This window comes from Eulemur rufifrons, chromosome 17 (assembly GCF_041146395.1).
Source record: "Eulemur rufifrons isolate Redbay chromosome 17, OSU_ERuf_1, whole genome shotgun sequence".
Taxonomy (NCBI): domain Eukaryota; kingdom Metazoa; phylum Chordata; class Mammalia; order Primates; family Lemuridae; genus Eulemur; species Eulemur rufifrons.
In genome coordinates this window covers 53,805,275-53,819,901 of record NC_090999.1, presented here as the reverse complement: position 1 = coordinate 53,819,901, position 14,627 = coordinate 53,805,275, and the positions used below count along the sequence as shown (strand labels likewise).

The following is a 14,627-nucleotide window of genomic DNA, read 5'->3' as shown; positions in this document are numbered from 1 at the left end:
AAACTGACCCATCAACCTGAAAACAGATTGTAACAGTTGCACAAATTTGTTGATGACAAAGAAGAAAACCCAGGGCCCTCGTTCTCCTGTTGCTTGGAGGAGGTGGTGGCGGTGGTGGGCAGGGAGGCTAAGGCTGTGGCTGTCTTCGCCTACCGCCCTGTGTTGCCCCTTGCAGTGTCGAAGTTGGAGTGCGAGTGGAGGCCTTTAACTGTCTGGAGTGGGCCGAGGGCCAAGGCCGCCACATCAACAGTGCTTTTCTCATTTATAATGCTGTTGATGATAAAGAAGAACTCATCACATTTCAACGAATCAAGCCCATTTCAAAGGTCAGTTATGTGAGGTTCAACTCCCAGACCTATGGGTGCAGAGCTCCGCCCGGAATCTCCTCCCACCAGCAACAGCCTCGATGGCTATTCCCCTCCGGTTTCCTTTCTTTTCTGCATCACACAGTAAAATGGACTTTTTCTTTTTTGCCCCAAATCTCTTTGATCATTTGTTAGAATGATGGAGGCCCTGAAGACCCCATCTCTACTCGGCCACGGGCTGCTGGAGGTAGAATGTCACCTTCTGTCCCATTTCTGAATCTCTTGTCTCACTTCCTCACATGCAGTTCTTAATGCTTAACTCATTGCACTATCGCTTTCCCGCTCCTAAAATTGCCTTATTGCCAGCGTTCACCTTTTCTAAAAACTCTGTAGTGAGATTTATAAATGATAACAATCTCCAGTTTAAAAAAAAAAAAAAAGGAAGAAAATAGCTGTAAAGGTCGCGTTTTTATCCATGCAGCTGCCCCTTGTGGATTCAGCGCAGAGGTCCTGACTCGATGGGGAGAGCTCATGTAGGGACAACGCATCCCAATTAGCCCTTTCAACTAACTTAGGAGAAGGATACTTAAGGATTGCAGCACTAAAATATTAGAAAGGTATTGATTTTGCTTTGTTTCTTATTAAAGGATGATTTAAGACGTTATCGAGGAGCTATGGCACGTAAGAGAATTCGCCTAGGCAGGTAAGAGATGGAAGGTGTAAGGACTTTATGGAATGTTCTCTCATCTGACAAATTATGTAACCGAGAGCGCCTCTCTGGGTCTCTATTCCCACGAAATATGAAAACAGAAGGTCTGCTCTTCCCTGACTGTGAAGGCTGACTGCTGACTACTCACTAGTGGAAACTGTTCTTCCTGATTGTTCCACCAGTAAAAGCAGCTTTTTAAAACTGCTAACATCCATTCAGGAAAATATCACGGTTACTGTTGTGTGCTAAATGCAAGAAGAAAAAAACCTGTCATTTAACATTTTAATTTTTTTTTCCAGAAAATATGTTATTTCCCACAAAGAAGAAATTCCGCTTTGCATACACTGGGATAAAAGCAAGCAGGTGACGGTTTTATGATTTGCAGCTCTTCATAGAAAAGTCACATCATTACAAAAACAGAAATCCCTTTTCCTAACTGATTCAGGTTGTGCCTACACAGGTTACATGAAAAGGTGAATTGTATCAACTGGTCATTTCAAATGAAACAAACCAAGCTATCAGTTACTGGTTACCAACCAGTGGCTTCACTGTCTGGACTTCTATGTACATACAACTCCCAAACCACAAACTCGGGGTGCTTTGCCATCAGACACGCACTGTCCGGCAGCATAGTGCATTAAGATCTGGTGTCTTACCACGATTTGCGCCGCATGACATGCCCACCAGGGTGTATTTTTGTAAAACAACAGCAAAGTGGTAGTCATTCGAATGCTTTTGACCATAAAATGTAAAGGGAAATCCAAGTTTACTTATCACACATTGATTATAAGTCATACGGGAGGGTAATCTGTCTTCACTCAGGACATCAATTAAAATGATAACTAAGTTGTGAAGCATACAGTTACCTTGTCTGAGTTCTAAATTAAGAATCTGAGGTGGAAATTATACGTGGTCTGTATTTTAATTCTAAGCTCAACACGATCACTCCGACTCGATACAGACCTCCTCTAACAGTGCCCATGTTTGCAGCGGAAAAGATTTGATCCCGTATCTATGTATTGAATACACAGCTTTTCAAATGTTTGTATTTTAGGCATCTCTGAGTAATGGCAATGTGGAGGCTCTCAAAACACTGGCGGCCAAAAAGGGTTGGGAGGTCACCAGCGCCGTGGGAAAGGTAGGAGGCACCCGGGTATTTGCACGGCCCGTTGCCCAACACAAATGAACGTTCTCATGGGGGCGGTGGTTCTGCTGCTTCCGCTGCTGCTTTTAAGAAGGTTAAAAATCTTTGGGGGAAACTGTTTCTAAAAGGCAAGCACCTCTGCAGCCTGTCTCTACACGCTGGTTGATTTGGAGTCCTTCAAATACGCCCCCCACATTCCTACCTCTGAGCTTAGGTTCTCACATCCCACCTCCTCCTCCTCCTCTTCTCCATCTACCCAAATCCAACCTGGTCTACAAGACCCAGGACAAACACTTCTCCATAAAGCTCCTCCTGCCTTTCTTCTCTCTCTAGCAACTCCTTTAGTCACGACTTCCTTAAAATTAATTTGTCAATTATTTATGCACTATCTTATGGCATTTCTTCCATAGCTACCTTGGACTGATATTTAAGCCTTACATAGCAATTTAACTTTTTACACAGGGTCATCGTACCATAAGTAGATTATAAACTTCTTTAGAAAGAAGGCTTATCTTGATTTCTTTGTATCTCTCTTAGCACTATTACAGTGTTTGCATGTCTTCAGATTTAAATAGGCATGTATCATTCAAATTTTAATTTTATCTAATTTCAGAGGTTTGTTAGGAGACCCTCTGAAGCTCGTGCCCACACTAACTAGACTGTACCAGACTGTAAGCTCTCCGAGGGCCGATCTGCTCACCACTATGCCCAGACCAGAGCAGCACCTGGCACTTGGGAGATGCTCAGAAATGCCGGCTGTTTGACTGTGTTCAGGTTTCAGTACATACTGATTTCCATCATCAGTGAAGCAGTCGCCTATAAAATAGGATGATCACATGTCCTGATTTTCCTGGGACAGTTCTGGCTTATACCTGTATTCCCATCATAATTATTAACAGTGCCTCGGTGTTCCAGTTTGGGTGATCAATAATCTAGTTATTTTACCCTAAAGTCTAAATAAATTCAGATGCTACTTCATTGATTCAGCTCTGACTTTGACCTCCTTGTGGGTTTTGATTTTGGTTGTTTGCTTTTATTATTTCTTTGTCCTCCCTATTAAATCCTTTTAGGGTCTTCCCTACCCCCATTGGATCCAGCGAGGCGTCTGTCTCTGCTTGGTTCAGGGATGCAGGAACACAGGCCTGACACTATTAAAGCATTTGTTTCTCTTTATTTCTCATAAAAGATGCTTCAATACTTTGCTTTCTTTTGCTAATATCAAATCTGCTTCTTACATCATTGCTGACATCTGGGCAGTCATGAGCAGCAGTGGAAAATACAGATTTATGTCTGTAATGAACCAAAAGAATATATTTAGTGAAGTTGTATAATATATTAAAACTTGAGTTCTTTGGGAGACTGTGGCCAGAAACAAACCCAAACTAATAAATTTGCTAGTGTGTTGCATAGAGCCATAAACGATTAGTTCTTAATTTTGTACAGATACTTATTAGAGGATATTTTGTGATTAAAGAAACTTTCTTGAGGTATTGCTGTTGAATTTGAATCCCTTCTTTTTAGATTATATTTATGATAGAAACCTCATTTTAAAAATCTGATAAAAAATGTTTTCTTCTGTTTGAGTTAGCCTCCTCTTCTCTCTCACTTTTTATAGCTTTTATATATTTTTAATTTTAAACTGTCGTTCTATTTTTTGTCACCTTTTAGCTGAATAATTCTTAAACGCAGTTGTACAACACAGTCTGTTAAGAATCATACTTATTTCAGGTTTTAAAATCGATAGTTATTTCTCCTATAAATTAAATAGTAAAAGTCTAAGATTTTTGATATTTGTAATGAAATTGGACAGAACTTATGGTTTTAACTCACATTTCATTTTCCATTATAATGATGGAACTAATCACAGTAGTAAAACAGGCAGCAAAAGGTATATTTTGGAAACATCACACAGGTACATGAAACAGCTAAAGAATAATTATCAGGTAGTTTATAAAACAAATGAGAGATTGTAGTGTTTAAACCATAAGGGTCAGCTCTTAGGCAATTCAAAGTTCCTTAGAGAGAACTTTAGAGAGGGGATGGCTCTTAGCTCCTTGAAGATAGTGTAAGGGATATATTTTTGAGGGGGAAAGAGGGCTTTCCAGGCCGTGGGTAGCTTGAGCCAAGTCTTCCTGGTGGCAATTAGTATGTGTGGAGATTGGCCTGACAGGAGTAGCTTTTTATTTAAGGAGTAGCTGAGGATAAGCTGGGGAAGTTATGGTGAAAGCTAGAATGACACAGACCACCTGAAAACCTTCACGCATGACGGAACCCCAGTGTAGGAAACAGATGGAGAGTTGGGGTGGGGGGGCGGCTATTCTCATGGGCGCTGAGGGAGAGGCTGGGCCTAGAGCACCCCCTGCCTGTCCTTCACCCCCTTAGCCCCTGCAGTTATCTCCAGGTACCTCCAAGGAAAATCAGGGCTCCCCCTAGGCTGCTGTAAAAACTACTTTTGTATCACGCCTAAGGTTTAAGTCTGTTATCCACCGTGATTTGATTTTTGTGAGAGGTGAAAGCTGTGGGTCCTGTTTCAGTCTTCTACAAGTGGCTAACCAATTCTCCCAGCACCATTTATTGAATAGGGATTCTTGTCCCCAGAGTATATTCTTTCCTGCTTTGTCAAAAATTAGGTGACTATATGAGGATGGTTCTATATTTGGATTTTCTGTTGTGTTCCACTGGTCTGTGTCCCTGTACTTGTGCCAGTACCAGGCTGTTTTAAGAACCACAGCCTTGTAGTATAGTTTGAGGTCTGGCAAATTAATACCTCCCATTTTGTTTTTGTTGCTTAAAATTGCTTTTGCTATACGGGGTCTTCTCTGGTTCCATACAAAGTGTATAATTATTTTCTCTACATCTGTGAAGAATGATGTTGGTAATTTAATAGGGATTGCATGAATCTGTAGATCATTTTGGGTAGTATAGACATTTTAACTATGTTGATTCTTCCGATCCACGAGCATGGTATATTTTTCCATCTATTTGCAAGTTCTGCTATTTCTTTTCTCAGTGTTTCATAGTTTTCCTTATAGAGGTCCTTTACCTCTTTAGTTAGGTATATACCTAGATATTTTATTTTCTTTGTTGCTATTTTGAAGGGTATTGAGTCTTTAATTTGGTTTTCTGATTGACTGTTGTTGGCATATATAAATGCCTCTGATTTGTGTATATTAATTTTGTAGCCAGAGACTTTGCTATATTCGTTAATCAATTCCAGGAGTCTCATGGTTGAATCCTTAGGCGTGATACAATCAGAATTCTAGAAGAAAATGTAGGAAAGACTCTTACAGACATTGGCCTAGGCAAAGAATTTATGAAGAAGACCCCCAAGGCAATCACAGCAGCAACAAAAATTAATGAATGGGACATGATTAAATTAAAAAGCTTCTGCACAGCCAAAGAAACAGTCCAGAGAATAAACAGACCACCTACAGAATGGGAAAAAATTTTTGCATACTACACATCAGATAAAGGACTGATAACAAGAATCTATTTAGAACTCAGGAAAATCAGCAAGAAAAAATCAAGTAACCCTATCAAAAAGTGGGCAAATGACATGAATAGAAACTTCTCGAAAGAAGATATAAGAATGGCTAACAAACATATGAAAAAATGCTCAACATCCCTAATCATCAGAGAAATGCAAATCAAAACCACAATGAGATATCACTTAACCCCAGTGAGAATGGCCTTTATCAAAAAAACCCAAAACAACACATGTTGGCGTGAGTGTGGAGAGACAGGAACACTCATACACTGCTGGTGGGACTGCAAACTAGTGCAACCCCTGTGGAAAGCATTATGGAGGTATCTTAAACAGATTCAAGTAGACCTGCCATTTGACCCAGCAATCCCATTACTGGGCATATACCCAAAGGAAAAAAGGTCATTCTATAACAAAGACACATGTACCCGAATGTTTATAGCAGCACAATTCACAATAGCAAAGATGTGGAAGCAACCCAAATGCCCATCAATACATGACTGGATTAGTAAGCTGTGGTATATGTATACCATGGAATATTACTCAGCTATAAGGAATGATGAAGATACGACATCTCTATGGTTCTCCTGGAGAGAATTGGAACCCATTACATTAAGTGAAGTATCCCAAGAATGGAAAAACAAGCATCACATGTACTCACCAGAAAATTGGTTCCCCTGATCATCACCTAAATACACATCTGGGAACGACACCAATTGGATGTCAGACTGAGGTGGGGGGCGGGGGAGGGGATGGGGGTATGCCTACACAATGAGTGCATTGTGCACCGTTTGGGGAGTGGTAACACTTGAAGGTGCTGACTCGGGAAGGGGGGGGTGGGAAAGGGAGGGATATATACCTACATGATGGGTGCAATGCGCACGACCTGGGGAACAGACACGTCTGGAGCTCTGGCTTGGGGGGAAAGGCGGAACAGGAGCAACGTATGTAACCTGAAATTCTGTATCCCCCATAACAAGATGAAATAAAAAAAAAAAAAAAAAACAAAAAACTACTTTTAACCTCTTTCTCACAATGTAGTCTCAATAACCTATTTGTCAACAGATGGTACAAAAATTCTAAAATTTGTGGTTATTTCCTCTTGTACTATTTGCATAAGACATCCAAAGCCAAATCCAAACAGAATCTTATTAGAATGAAAAAAAATCACTAATAAAATGTTAGCAAGCTCTAGCAGATTTTGAGCCTTTCTTACATTAAGCTTCACTTTCTAGGATAAAATTCTCTAACCACCAAATGATAAAGAAAATGTTTAAGTTGGTTACAAAGGAATTTTACCTCTATTTTCCTGAGCATGAAAGAGAATACATTTTCTTGGACAATTGTTCCCAGACAATTTTTTTCACTAAACAAAAGCTGGCCTGTCTTAGCAGGGTCTAAAGAGAACCCAAACCAACTTCTGCCTTTCCTTGTCCACTTTGTGGACATCAAGATCTTTGATTTAGACAGCGGGGCAAGGAGGACTTGCAGCTAACCTCACCTTTTGGGGGAAGCATCAAAACCTCGTCCATTCATTCAATACTGTACCTGCCACTGGTAAGCCCAGTGAACCTTGTAAAGGCAGAACTGAATGGCGGCTACTTAGCTTGATGTTTGCTTTGGCTCCAGGATAGGAGGAAGCAGCAGCACGTGACTGCAACCTTGGTAGTATCTCCCTGGAAAAGTGCTGTATTCATAACCCAGGGCTCCTATAACAGAGGACCACAAAGTGGGTGGCTTCAACAATAAAAATCTGTTGTCTTACAATTCTAGAAGCTGGTAGTCTGAGATCAAGATGTTGGCATGGATGGTTCCTTCTGAGGCTGTGAGGGAGAATCTGTTCCATGCTTCTCTGCTAGCTTCCAGTTGTTTGCTGGCAATATTTGGCATCCCTGTCTCATAGATGCATCACCGGATCTCTGCCTTCACCTTTGTCTTTGTCTGCATTTTCCCTGTGTGCATGGTCTATGTCCAGTTTCCCCATTTTATAAGGATGTAGGTCATATTGGATTAGAGGTCCATCCTACTGCAGTATGACCTCATCTTAATTAATTATATCTGCAATGACCTCTTTCCATATAGGATACAGGATGTTAGGACTCCAACATATGAATTTAGGTGCGGGAGGTGGGGACACAATTCAACTCTTAACAAGTGCTCAGCACAATCTACATCTCACTCCACCTCGTTCCACCAGGGGAAAGCATGGCTGCCCCAAGGCCAGAATACGACCAGGGCTGTAGATCTCACCCTGGCCACCTGCCCTCAGCTCCTCTGAGATTGTAGAGCCCCAGCAGCCTGGCCTAAGGCCCCCTGGCCACCAAGCTGTGATAAGGTGACTGATAGTCTAATGATCTCTCTGGATTTACACCAGTGAACCTCCTTCTACTCTCCCTGTGCTGGGGGCGAGGTTAGGCATCCTTGCTAAGTAGGGTGAGTCTCACCAATCAACTGAAGCCCCATCCATAGTTTTCTTTCTGTTTCATAAGTGCCCACAGCCTAGGTCATGTCTTCTTTTGCTGGTTGAATTTAGAGACCAGCTGGGCACCAAGGTGAACTGGAGAAGTAAAATGGCATAAGCAAATAATCACTTATTTCCTTCTAAGCTGCTTTTAGTTAATTTCCCATTTCTTCATTCTCTTATTGATGATATTTATGTTTAAATAAAGATTTCTCCTTTACAGCCTGATTTTTCCATCTGCTTGATTCCTGCAGTGAAGTCGTAACCCCATGTTTGTCTTCTCACAGCTTGTTGCTATGGGAATGACTATAAGTTGGCAATTTTCAACACTAACTTCAAAGCACCCTGAAAGAGACAGAGAAAATGGACAGGCTAGAAGTGTGCTCTTAGCTGAACACACATTTCTAATTGTCAAAAGCACAGTAGAAGGAACGCTCAGAGTAGTGAGGGATGCATTAATGTTTAGGTGTATGTCACAGGGCTACCAAAGACAGGCTTCTTCTTACCTAAGGAACAATATGGGTCAGAAACCCAGGAATTGGCCTCCCCAGAGGATGAGCCCTTGTGATTCAGAAACAAGAATGCTTTATGCTAAGGAAATATGGTGCCTTGGTGGCCCTGTTGAGAGGCTGAGTTGTTTCTGGAGGTGGTTGGCTTGCTCCCTGGGCCCCCTGGGCACACTTGAAGACACACCTGACACCCTGGGAAAGTGCCTTGGCCCAGTCTGTTGAAAGGGATGAGGGGCTGGCCTGCCTAGTAGTCTGGGTATATTCTTTGTTGTTCTTGGGTAGAGGCAGGGAAATATCACAAAAAGATAAAGAGAGAAAAGCTAATGTTTTTTCAGTTTTTCACGAGAGAAACTGTTAGCACAATAATTAAATAGCCCACCTTCAAGTCACATATTGTTTGAAGGACAGAGGAATGTAGCATCCTGGTCAGACCTCTAGCCATCCAAGTATCGGTGTAAAATGGCCATTGTTTGGCTTCATTTTATCCAGGTAACAAGATGCCTTAGCTAATGCAATCAGTCTACGACTACATATATATGTATGTGCGGTTTTTAAAGTAAAAACATCAATTTTCTTTTGTAATTTGATTTTTTTTGCCATTATCTTTTAGACAAAACTATATACTCTGGAAGAGCAAGATGTTCTGTCTGTTTGGGTTGAAAAGCACGTGAAAAGTCCAGCCCATTTGGCTTATCAGCTCTTGTCCGACTTTACAAAGCGACCTTTGTGGGACCCCCATTACATGTAAGAACAAATTTAAAAACTTTTCTTAATCAACCCTGACATCATGTAAAAGATGATCCCCGTATTGCGGTCCATGTCTGTTGCCCAACGTATGACCCACTGTTTTATTACTAAGGAGTATTTTTTTACCATTTGCTTTGCACAGAATACTGCATCAGGGTCATACTGAGAAACACAAAACAAAAATTATTATACTTGCTTATTTATCATCTATATTGAGTTGACATGCTTCACCCACATCTATTGTAATCCTACCAATAAGGCTGCCATTGTTCCCGTTTAGCAAGGGAGAGGCTCTGAGACTTGTCCAGATTGCACAGACAGTAAAGTGACCCGCCCAGAATTGGAACCCAGGTCTGTCAGGCTGTGCATTCCACGCACAATCTCATTGCTCTTGAGGAAGTGATTACCCAGTCGTCCTTCCCACTCTCGGTATTTAATTGGCGGTTCCTTCTGTTTCCGTGAAGCAGCACTCCCTGGCGAGAAGCTAAGAGAGCAAGCAGTGTGAGTCCCGGGGTGAAGGCACTCCTTCCTGCTCTCCCTGTCCCACCATGTTCCTTCTCCTATCAGCCTACATCTCTCACTCTTACTCACCCCTAATTCAATCTCCTCCACACCCGCACCCGCCTTCCTGGAACACGGTACAGAGCTCTGTGCCTTGCCAATGGCACTGGCCCTGACAGACCGCCCTGAGGCCCGGCCACTTGGCCACAGCACCCTCAGGGCCTCACCAACATCCTGCTGAGGGGGAAGGGTTGGTGAGATGGGCTTCCCATTACATTAAGCATTACTGTGTATTTCCTAATCTTGACAAGATAGAGGTTCATCTTCAAAATTTCTAAAACTCACTGCGATGAATACCATGTAATAGATTATCTAATACCACTAAAGTGAAACATCTCTGGGGTCATGTGTTATATTTGCATAGAATGATGCATCATGGTTAATGCTATGATAATAAAACATTCTGAGAGAAGAGGGACACATTTTAATTTTCTTGCATCAATTTTTTAGATACTCTATAAGCACAAAGCTTTTAGGAAGAATAATGCCTAAACTTTGGTGCCAATTCTTTAAAAATCTTTTTCCCACTATTTTCTACGTTGCTTGATGTTCCAGCCAAATTGAACTTGAATGAATGGGGGAATAAATGAGTTAATTCTAATTTAACTAACTTTTCTTGTACATCTACTATGATTCAGGTACTATGCCAGGTGTTTTCATTCAATCCACACAATAACTCCATGGGTATTATTATCTACATTTTACAGATGAAAAAATAAATGACTTGCTTAATGTAACATAGCGCGTACATGGCAAGCTAGGAACTAAAAAAAAGTTGTTTGACTCCAAACTTAGTGCTCCTTCCAATACACCACATTTCTTTAACTAATAGTCCTTCTTGGAGTATAATTCACCACTCTTCGAAATGTTTTTACTTTATCCTAGAGAAAAATAACTTTGTGGAAAACAGCTCAATACCTCTCTCTGAAGTATTAAGTACAATGATCTTGGAGTCCGACAGCCACCATCCTCTCTCCATCACATGCAGAATTATTCCTTCTGATCAAAGAGTCATTCCAAAGGCAGAAATCGAGCAATGATGCTGGCTTTGGGGGGATGGTTAGGTGAACTGAAGGGGTGAATGTGGACACCAGTGATGAAAATATGCAAGCTAATAAGGGAAGTGGATGCCTTAGCAGGTAGAAAAGTGTGCCCTTTTCCCACTCTTCTATATACATAGGTCCTGTGAAGTCATCGACTGTGTGAGTGAAGATGATCAGATATATTACATCACCTGTCCTACAGTGAATGGTGACAAACCCAAAGACTTTGTAGTGCTTGTATCACGAAGAAAGCCTCTCAAAGACGAGTGAGTATATGCAGCCCAAGTGTTATAGCAATATTTTATAGTATAGGATAGAAATTAGAAGTTGATATGGAAAATAAGGAAGTCATTGTAGGTATTTCTGGTCTTGAATGATGTTCATTTGAATTGTTTCTAGATGGATCTTTGGCTAGCTTTAAAAAAAATTGACAATCATCTATTAGGTGCCAATTGTGTGCAAAGCACTATGCAAGAATCCTAAAGCAATTCCCTTTCCTGTGTAGATGTAAAACTTATATTTAGTAAACCTTTGAAACATTCCATTATCAGTAAAATGCAGTGAAAGCCGGAAAAAACACCAGGAATTGGTTTACAATTCACAAAGGCTCAACTGTGCTAGACATCCATCATGGCTGGCTGTCAGCCGAGGCTGTCGAATGAAGTGACCAAACAGGGCTTTTCTGTGTGCATTATATACTCAGGGCATGTAGGTACTAAAGGGAAGTGTCCCAAATAATCCTACACACGTGTGAGTATTAATAGATGTTCAGTGTTGTATCATTTATTATGTCAAAAGATATCAGAAGTAAACTGAAGTTCCATCTTATAAATTATGGTAGATCTATACTACAGAGCACTGGGCCATCATTAAAAAGGTTGAAGTAGCTAGAGAGGCGGTGATACAGAAACACCTCCAAAGATTTATTGCTAGGTGAAAAATCAATTGTAGACCAATATTTGTAAAGTGATCTTATTTATGTAAAAATCTATATGTGTAAATTTGCTTACATAAATGTCATTGTTATACATTTATAAAAAGGTCTAGAGGGCTACACAGCAAAATGTAAAGAAGGTGGTCACCTCTAGGGTAGTGAATAGGATTGGAGCTAAAATGGACTGGAGGAAGACTTATTTTCTAGCCTATGGGATTCTCTATTGTTTGAAGGTTGTTGAGGTTTTTTTTCTTTTCTTTTTAAACAATGGGTATGGGGTTTTTTATTTAAAAAGGAAAGGAGGCTGAAACTCTTTAGGGCATAATAAAACTTCAGTTTGGAGGTCGACTCCAGTTTTGTGGAGTTATACAAAGTACCGTATATGTAATTCTTTGCAGAAAATACCTGTGGGCCTTATTACTGTCTCCTACTTTGAATGTAGCCATGGAGGATGCTTTCTGATGCAGGCCGCTTATCTAGAAGATCTGGGTCTTCATAGTTTCACCTCTACCTATATAAATAAATTGCATTAACTATGGGAATGTATTTTTTAAAACTATTCTTCATCTCTCACAAGAACTTAGAAAATGTCTTCTTACCTTTCAGTAACACTCATGCAGTGGCAGTGCAGTCGGTCATTTTGCCATCGGTCCCACCGTCTCCCCAGTATGTGAGGAGTGAAATTATATGTGCTGGATTTCTCATCCATGCCGTTGACAGCAGTTCGTGCACGGTAAGTTTGATGAAACACCTGCAGATTAATTGGCTTCATCAGATATAGAAAAATCCCATAAGCTACCCAGTTGTCTTAATTAATTGTAATCCTGTAATTTGTGTCCACACTAGGGGAATCCTAAAGTCACCCTTTCAGATCATCTACTCCAGAAAGTCCCCAGAAGATTAGGGTCACAACCTCTCCTACACTAACAAGGTTCAGATCCCTGCTTGAGAAAGCTCCAAGTCAATAAGACATTAAAATATTGCGTTTTCTTTTTGAAACAGGTATCTTACTTTAACCGCGTTTCTGCTGGCATCCTTCCGTACTTTGCTGGAAATCTTGGTGGCTGGTCAAAATCCATCGAAGAAACAGCAGCCTCTTGTGTACAGTACATAGAGAATACTATTGATGATAGGTTTATAAGCACATTTTAAATGGTCAACTTCCAATTACCTTTTAATTCCAAGCACCCTTAGCCCTGACACTTAAGACCTTTACAATTCTATTTTAGGTCATCTGAGGCTCTGCCTCTTCCAGGGGCACAGAAAATTGAAAATTGCCTGTATGTGCAAAATTGCTTGTTCCATAAAATGGCACAAATTTAGTTAAAATTGTCATAAACAGTTTTAGGTTTCAGAGGTGAAATGTGTGTCCTGCTTGAAATTTTAATAAATTTTATAAAGTCTGAAATGTCAATTTGCTAAGTTGACTAGTTGACTAATGTGTGGCATTGCTCCACATGTAGCAGGTATCTGTACGTCAGGATCATCTGACAAGATACATTGCCTAATATTACATATTCTAGAGCTTTAAATTCGGAAGACATTAAAACATAATGGAATACAATCAATTTTAATAATAGGAACAACTTTGCTAGTGTCATTTAACATATATTCCAGGTGGCTCACCAATTTAGTATCCATTGCTATATACACACACATAAAGTACCTGCAAATGTGATACTGCAGAGAAAGAGAATATTGACTGAGTTCTTCTTTCATAACCATTACGTTAGCACTCTATTCCCTAGACTTCAATATTCATTTTTCTACTCTGTGATTTGTCTTAACTCATAAGACAGACCATAACATGTCAAGTTAGCCTCCACTGAAGGACAAATTTTAAAAGTTGAAGGAGTTTTCCATTAGAGGCTAGAGCATTTAACAGGTTAGATATATCCTGCTGTCAGTTTGCCAAACCTCTACCTCTGCTCCCCTGCCCACCCCCTACCCAATCACACAGTCTAAGCCTGGTTATAATTATTTTTATTTTTCCTGTGTCAGCAGGTTTTCATTTATATGGACTGTTCTGCAATTTTATGAGTTAACATTTATACACAATAAGAAGAGTGGATATGTGGATTAAAATAATTATATATTATATTCCAGAAGCAGATTTTTGAGAATATTTTTACCTTTAAAAAAAGGTGAACAAAATTAGTAATAAAGGGGTTACATTAAACTAAAATTCTGTATGCTAAAATTTCAGACCTCGCCTACAATTGAGAAACTTCTAAATGCTGTCTGCCTAGCCTAGGTCTTTGAATTTGTATTTTTTGAAACTTTTTCCTGAACAGGAACAGAAACATTGTGAGGCTAAAGGAGTAAAGTGACTTTAGCTGGATCACTCTGGGACATAAAAATGTTGCCCACTCTAATTTATAACATAGTCTATACTTGTATTCTCCAATATGGTAGCCACTAGCCACATGAGCTATTTAAATCAAAATGAATTAAAATTAAATAAATTTTAAAAATCAGTCCTTTTGCCACACTAGCCCCACTTCAAGTATTATTAGTCACATGTGACTAGTGGCTACCATATTGAACAGTACAGACATAGAAAAGTTTCCACAATTTTGGAAGATTCTTTAAATAATGCTTTAAATAATTCAGTTTGTCCCAGGCTTATAATGCTGGCAGGTCCCATTGTTTTCCCATTTTCATCTATCTTAGTACCAAACAATCCCTTCTACCCTCTCTAAAAGATTTCACTTTTATGCTTCTGAACAA

The 14,627-nt window shown here is 40.1% G+C and overlaps 1 protein-coding gene across 1 annotated transcript in view; it reads left to right on the top strand.

Moving 5' to 3' along the window:
- ACOT12 (acyl-CoA thioesterase 12) overlaps positions 1–13,050 on the top strand; it is a 47,020-nt gene extending 33,970 nt beyond the window's left edge. Inside the window, exons 8-15 of the mRNA XM_069492198.1 lie at positions 176–326; positions 953–1,008; positions 1,314–1,377; positions 2,069–2,152; positions 9,223–9,356; positions 11,101–11,229; positions 12,504–12,630; positions 12,900–13,050. Of these exons, the coding sequence (XP_069348299.1) occupies positions 176–326; positions 953–1,008; positions 1,314–1,377; positions 2,069–2,152; positions 9,223–9,356; positions 11,101–11,229; positions 12,504–12,630; positions 12,900–13,049 (895 nt within the window). The 3' untranslated portion in view covers position 13,050. The remainder of the gene's footprint in view (positions 1–175; positions 327–952; positions 1,009–1,313; positions 1,378–2,068; positions 2,153–9,222; positions 9,357–11,100; positions 11,230–12,503; positions 12,631–12,899) is intronic.
- The last annotated feature ends 1,577 nt before the right edge of the window (positions 13,051–14,627 follow it).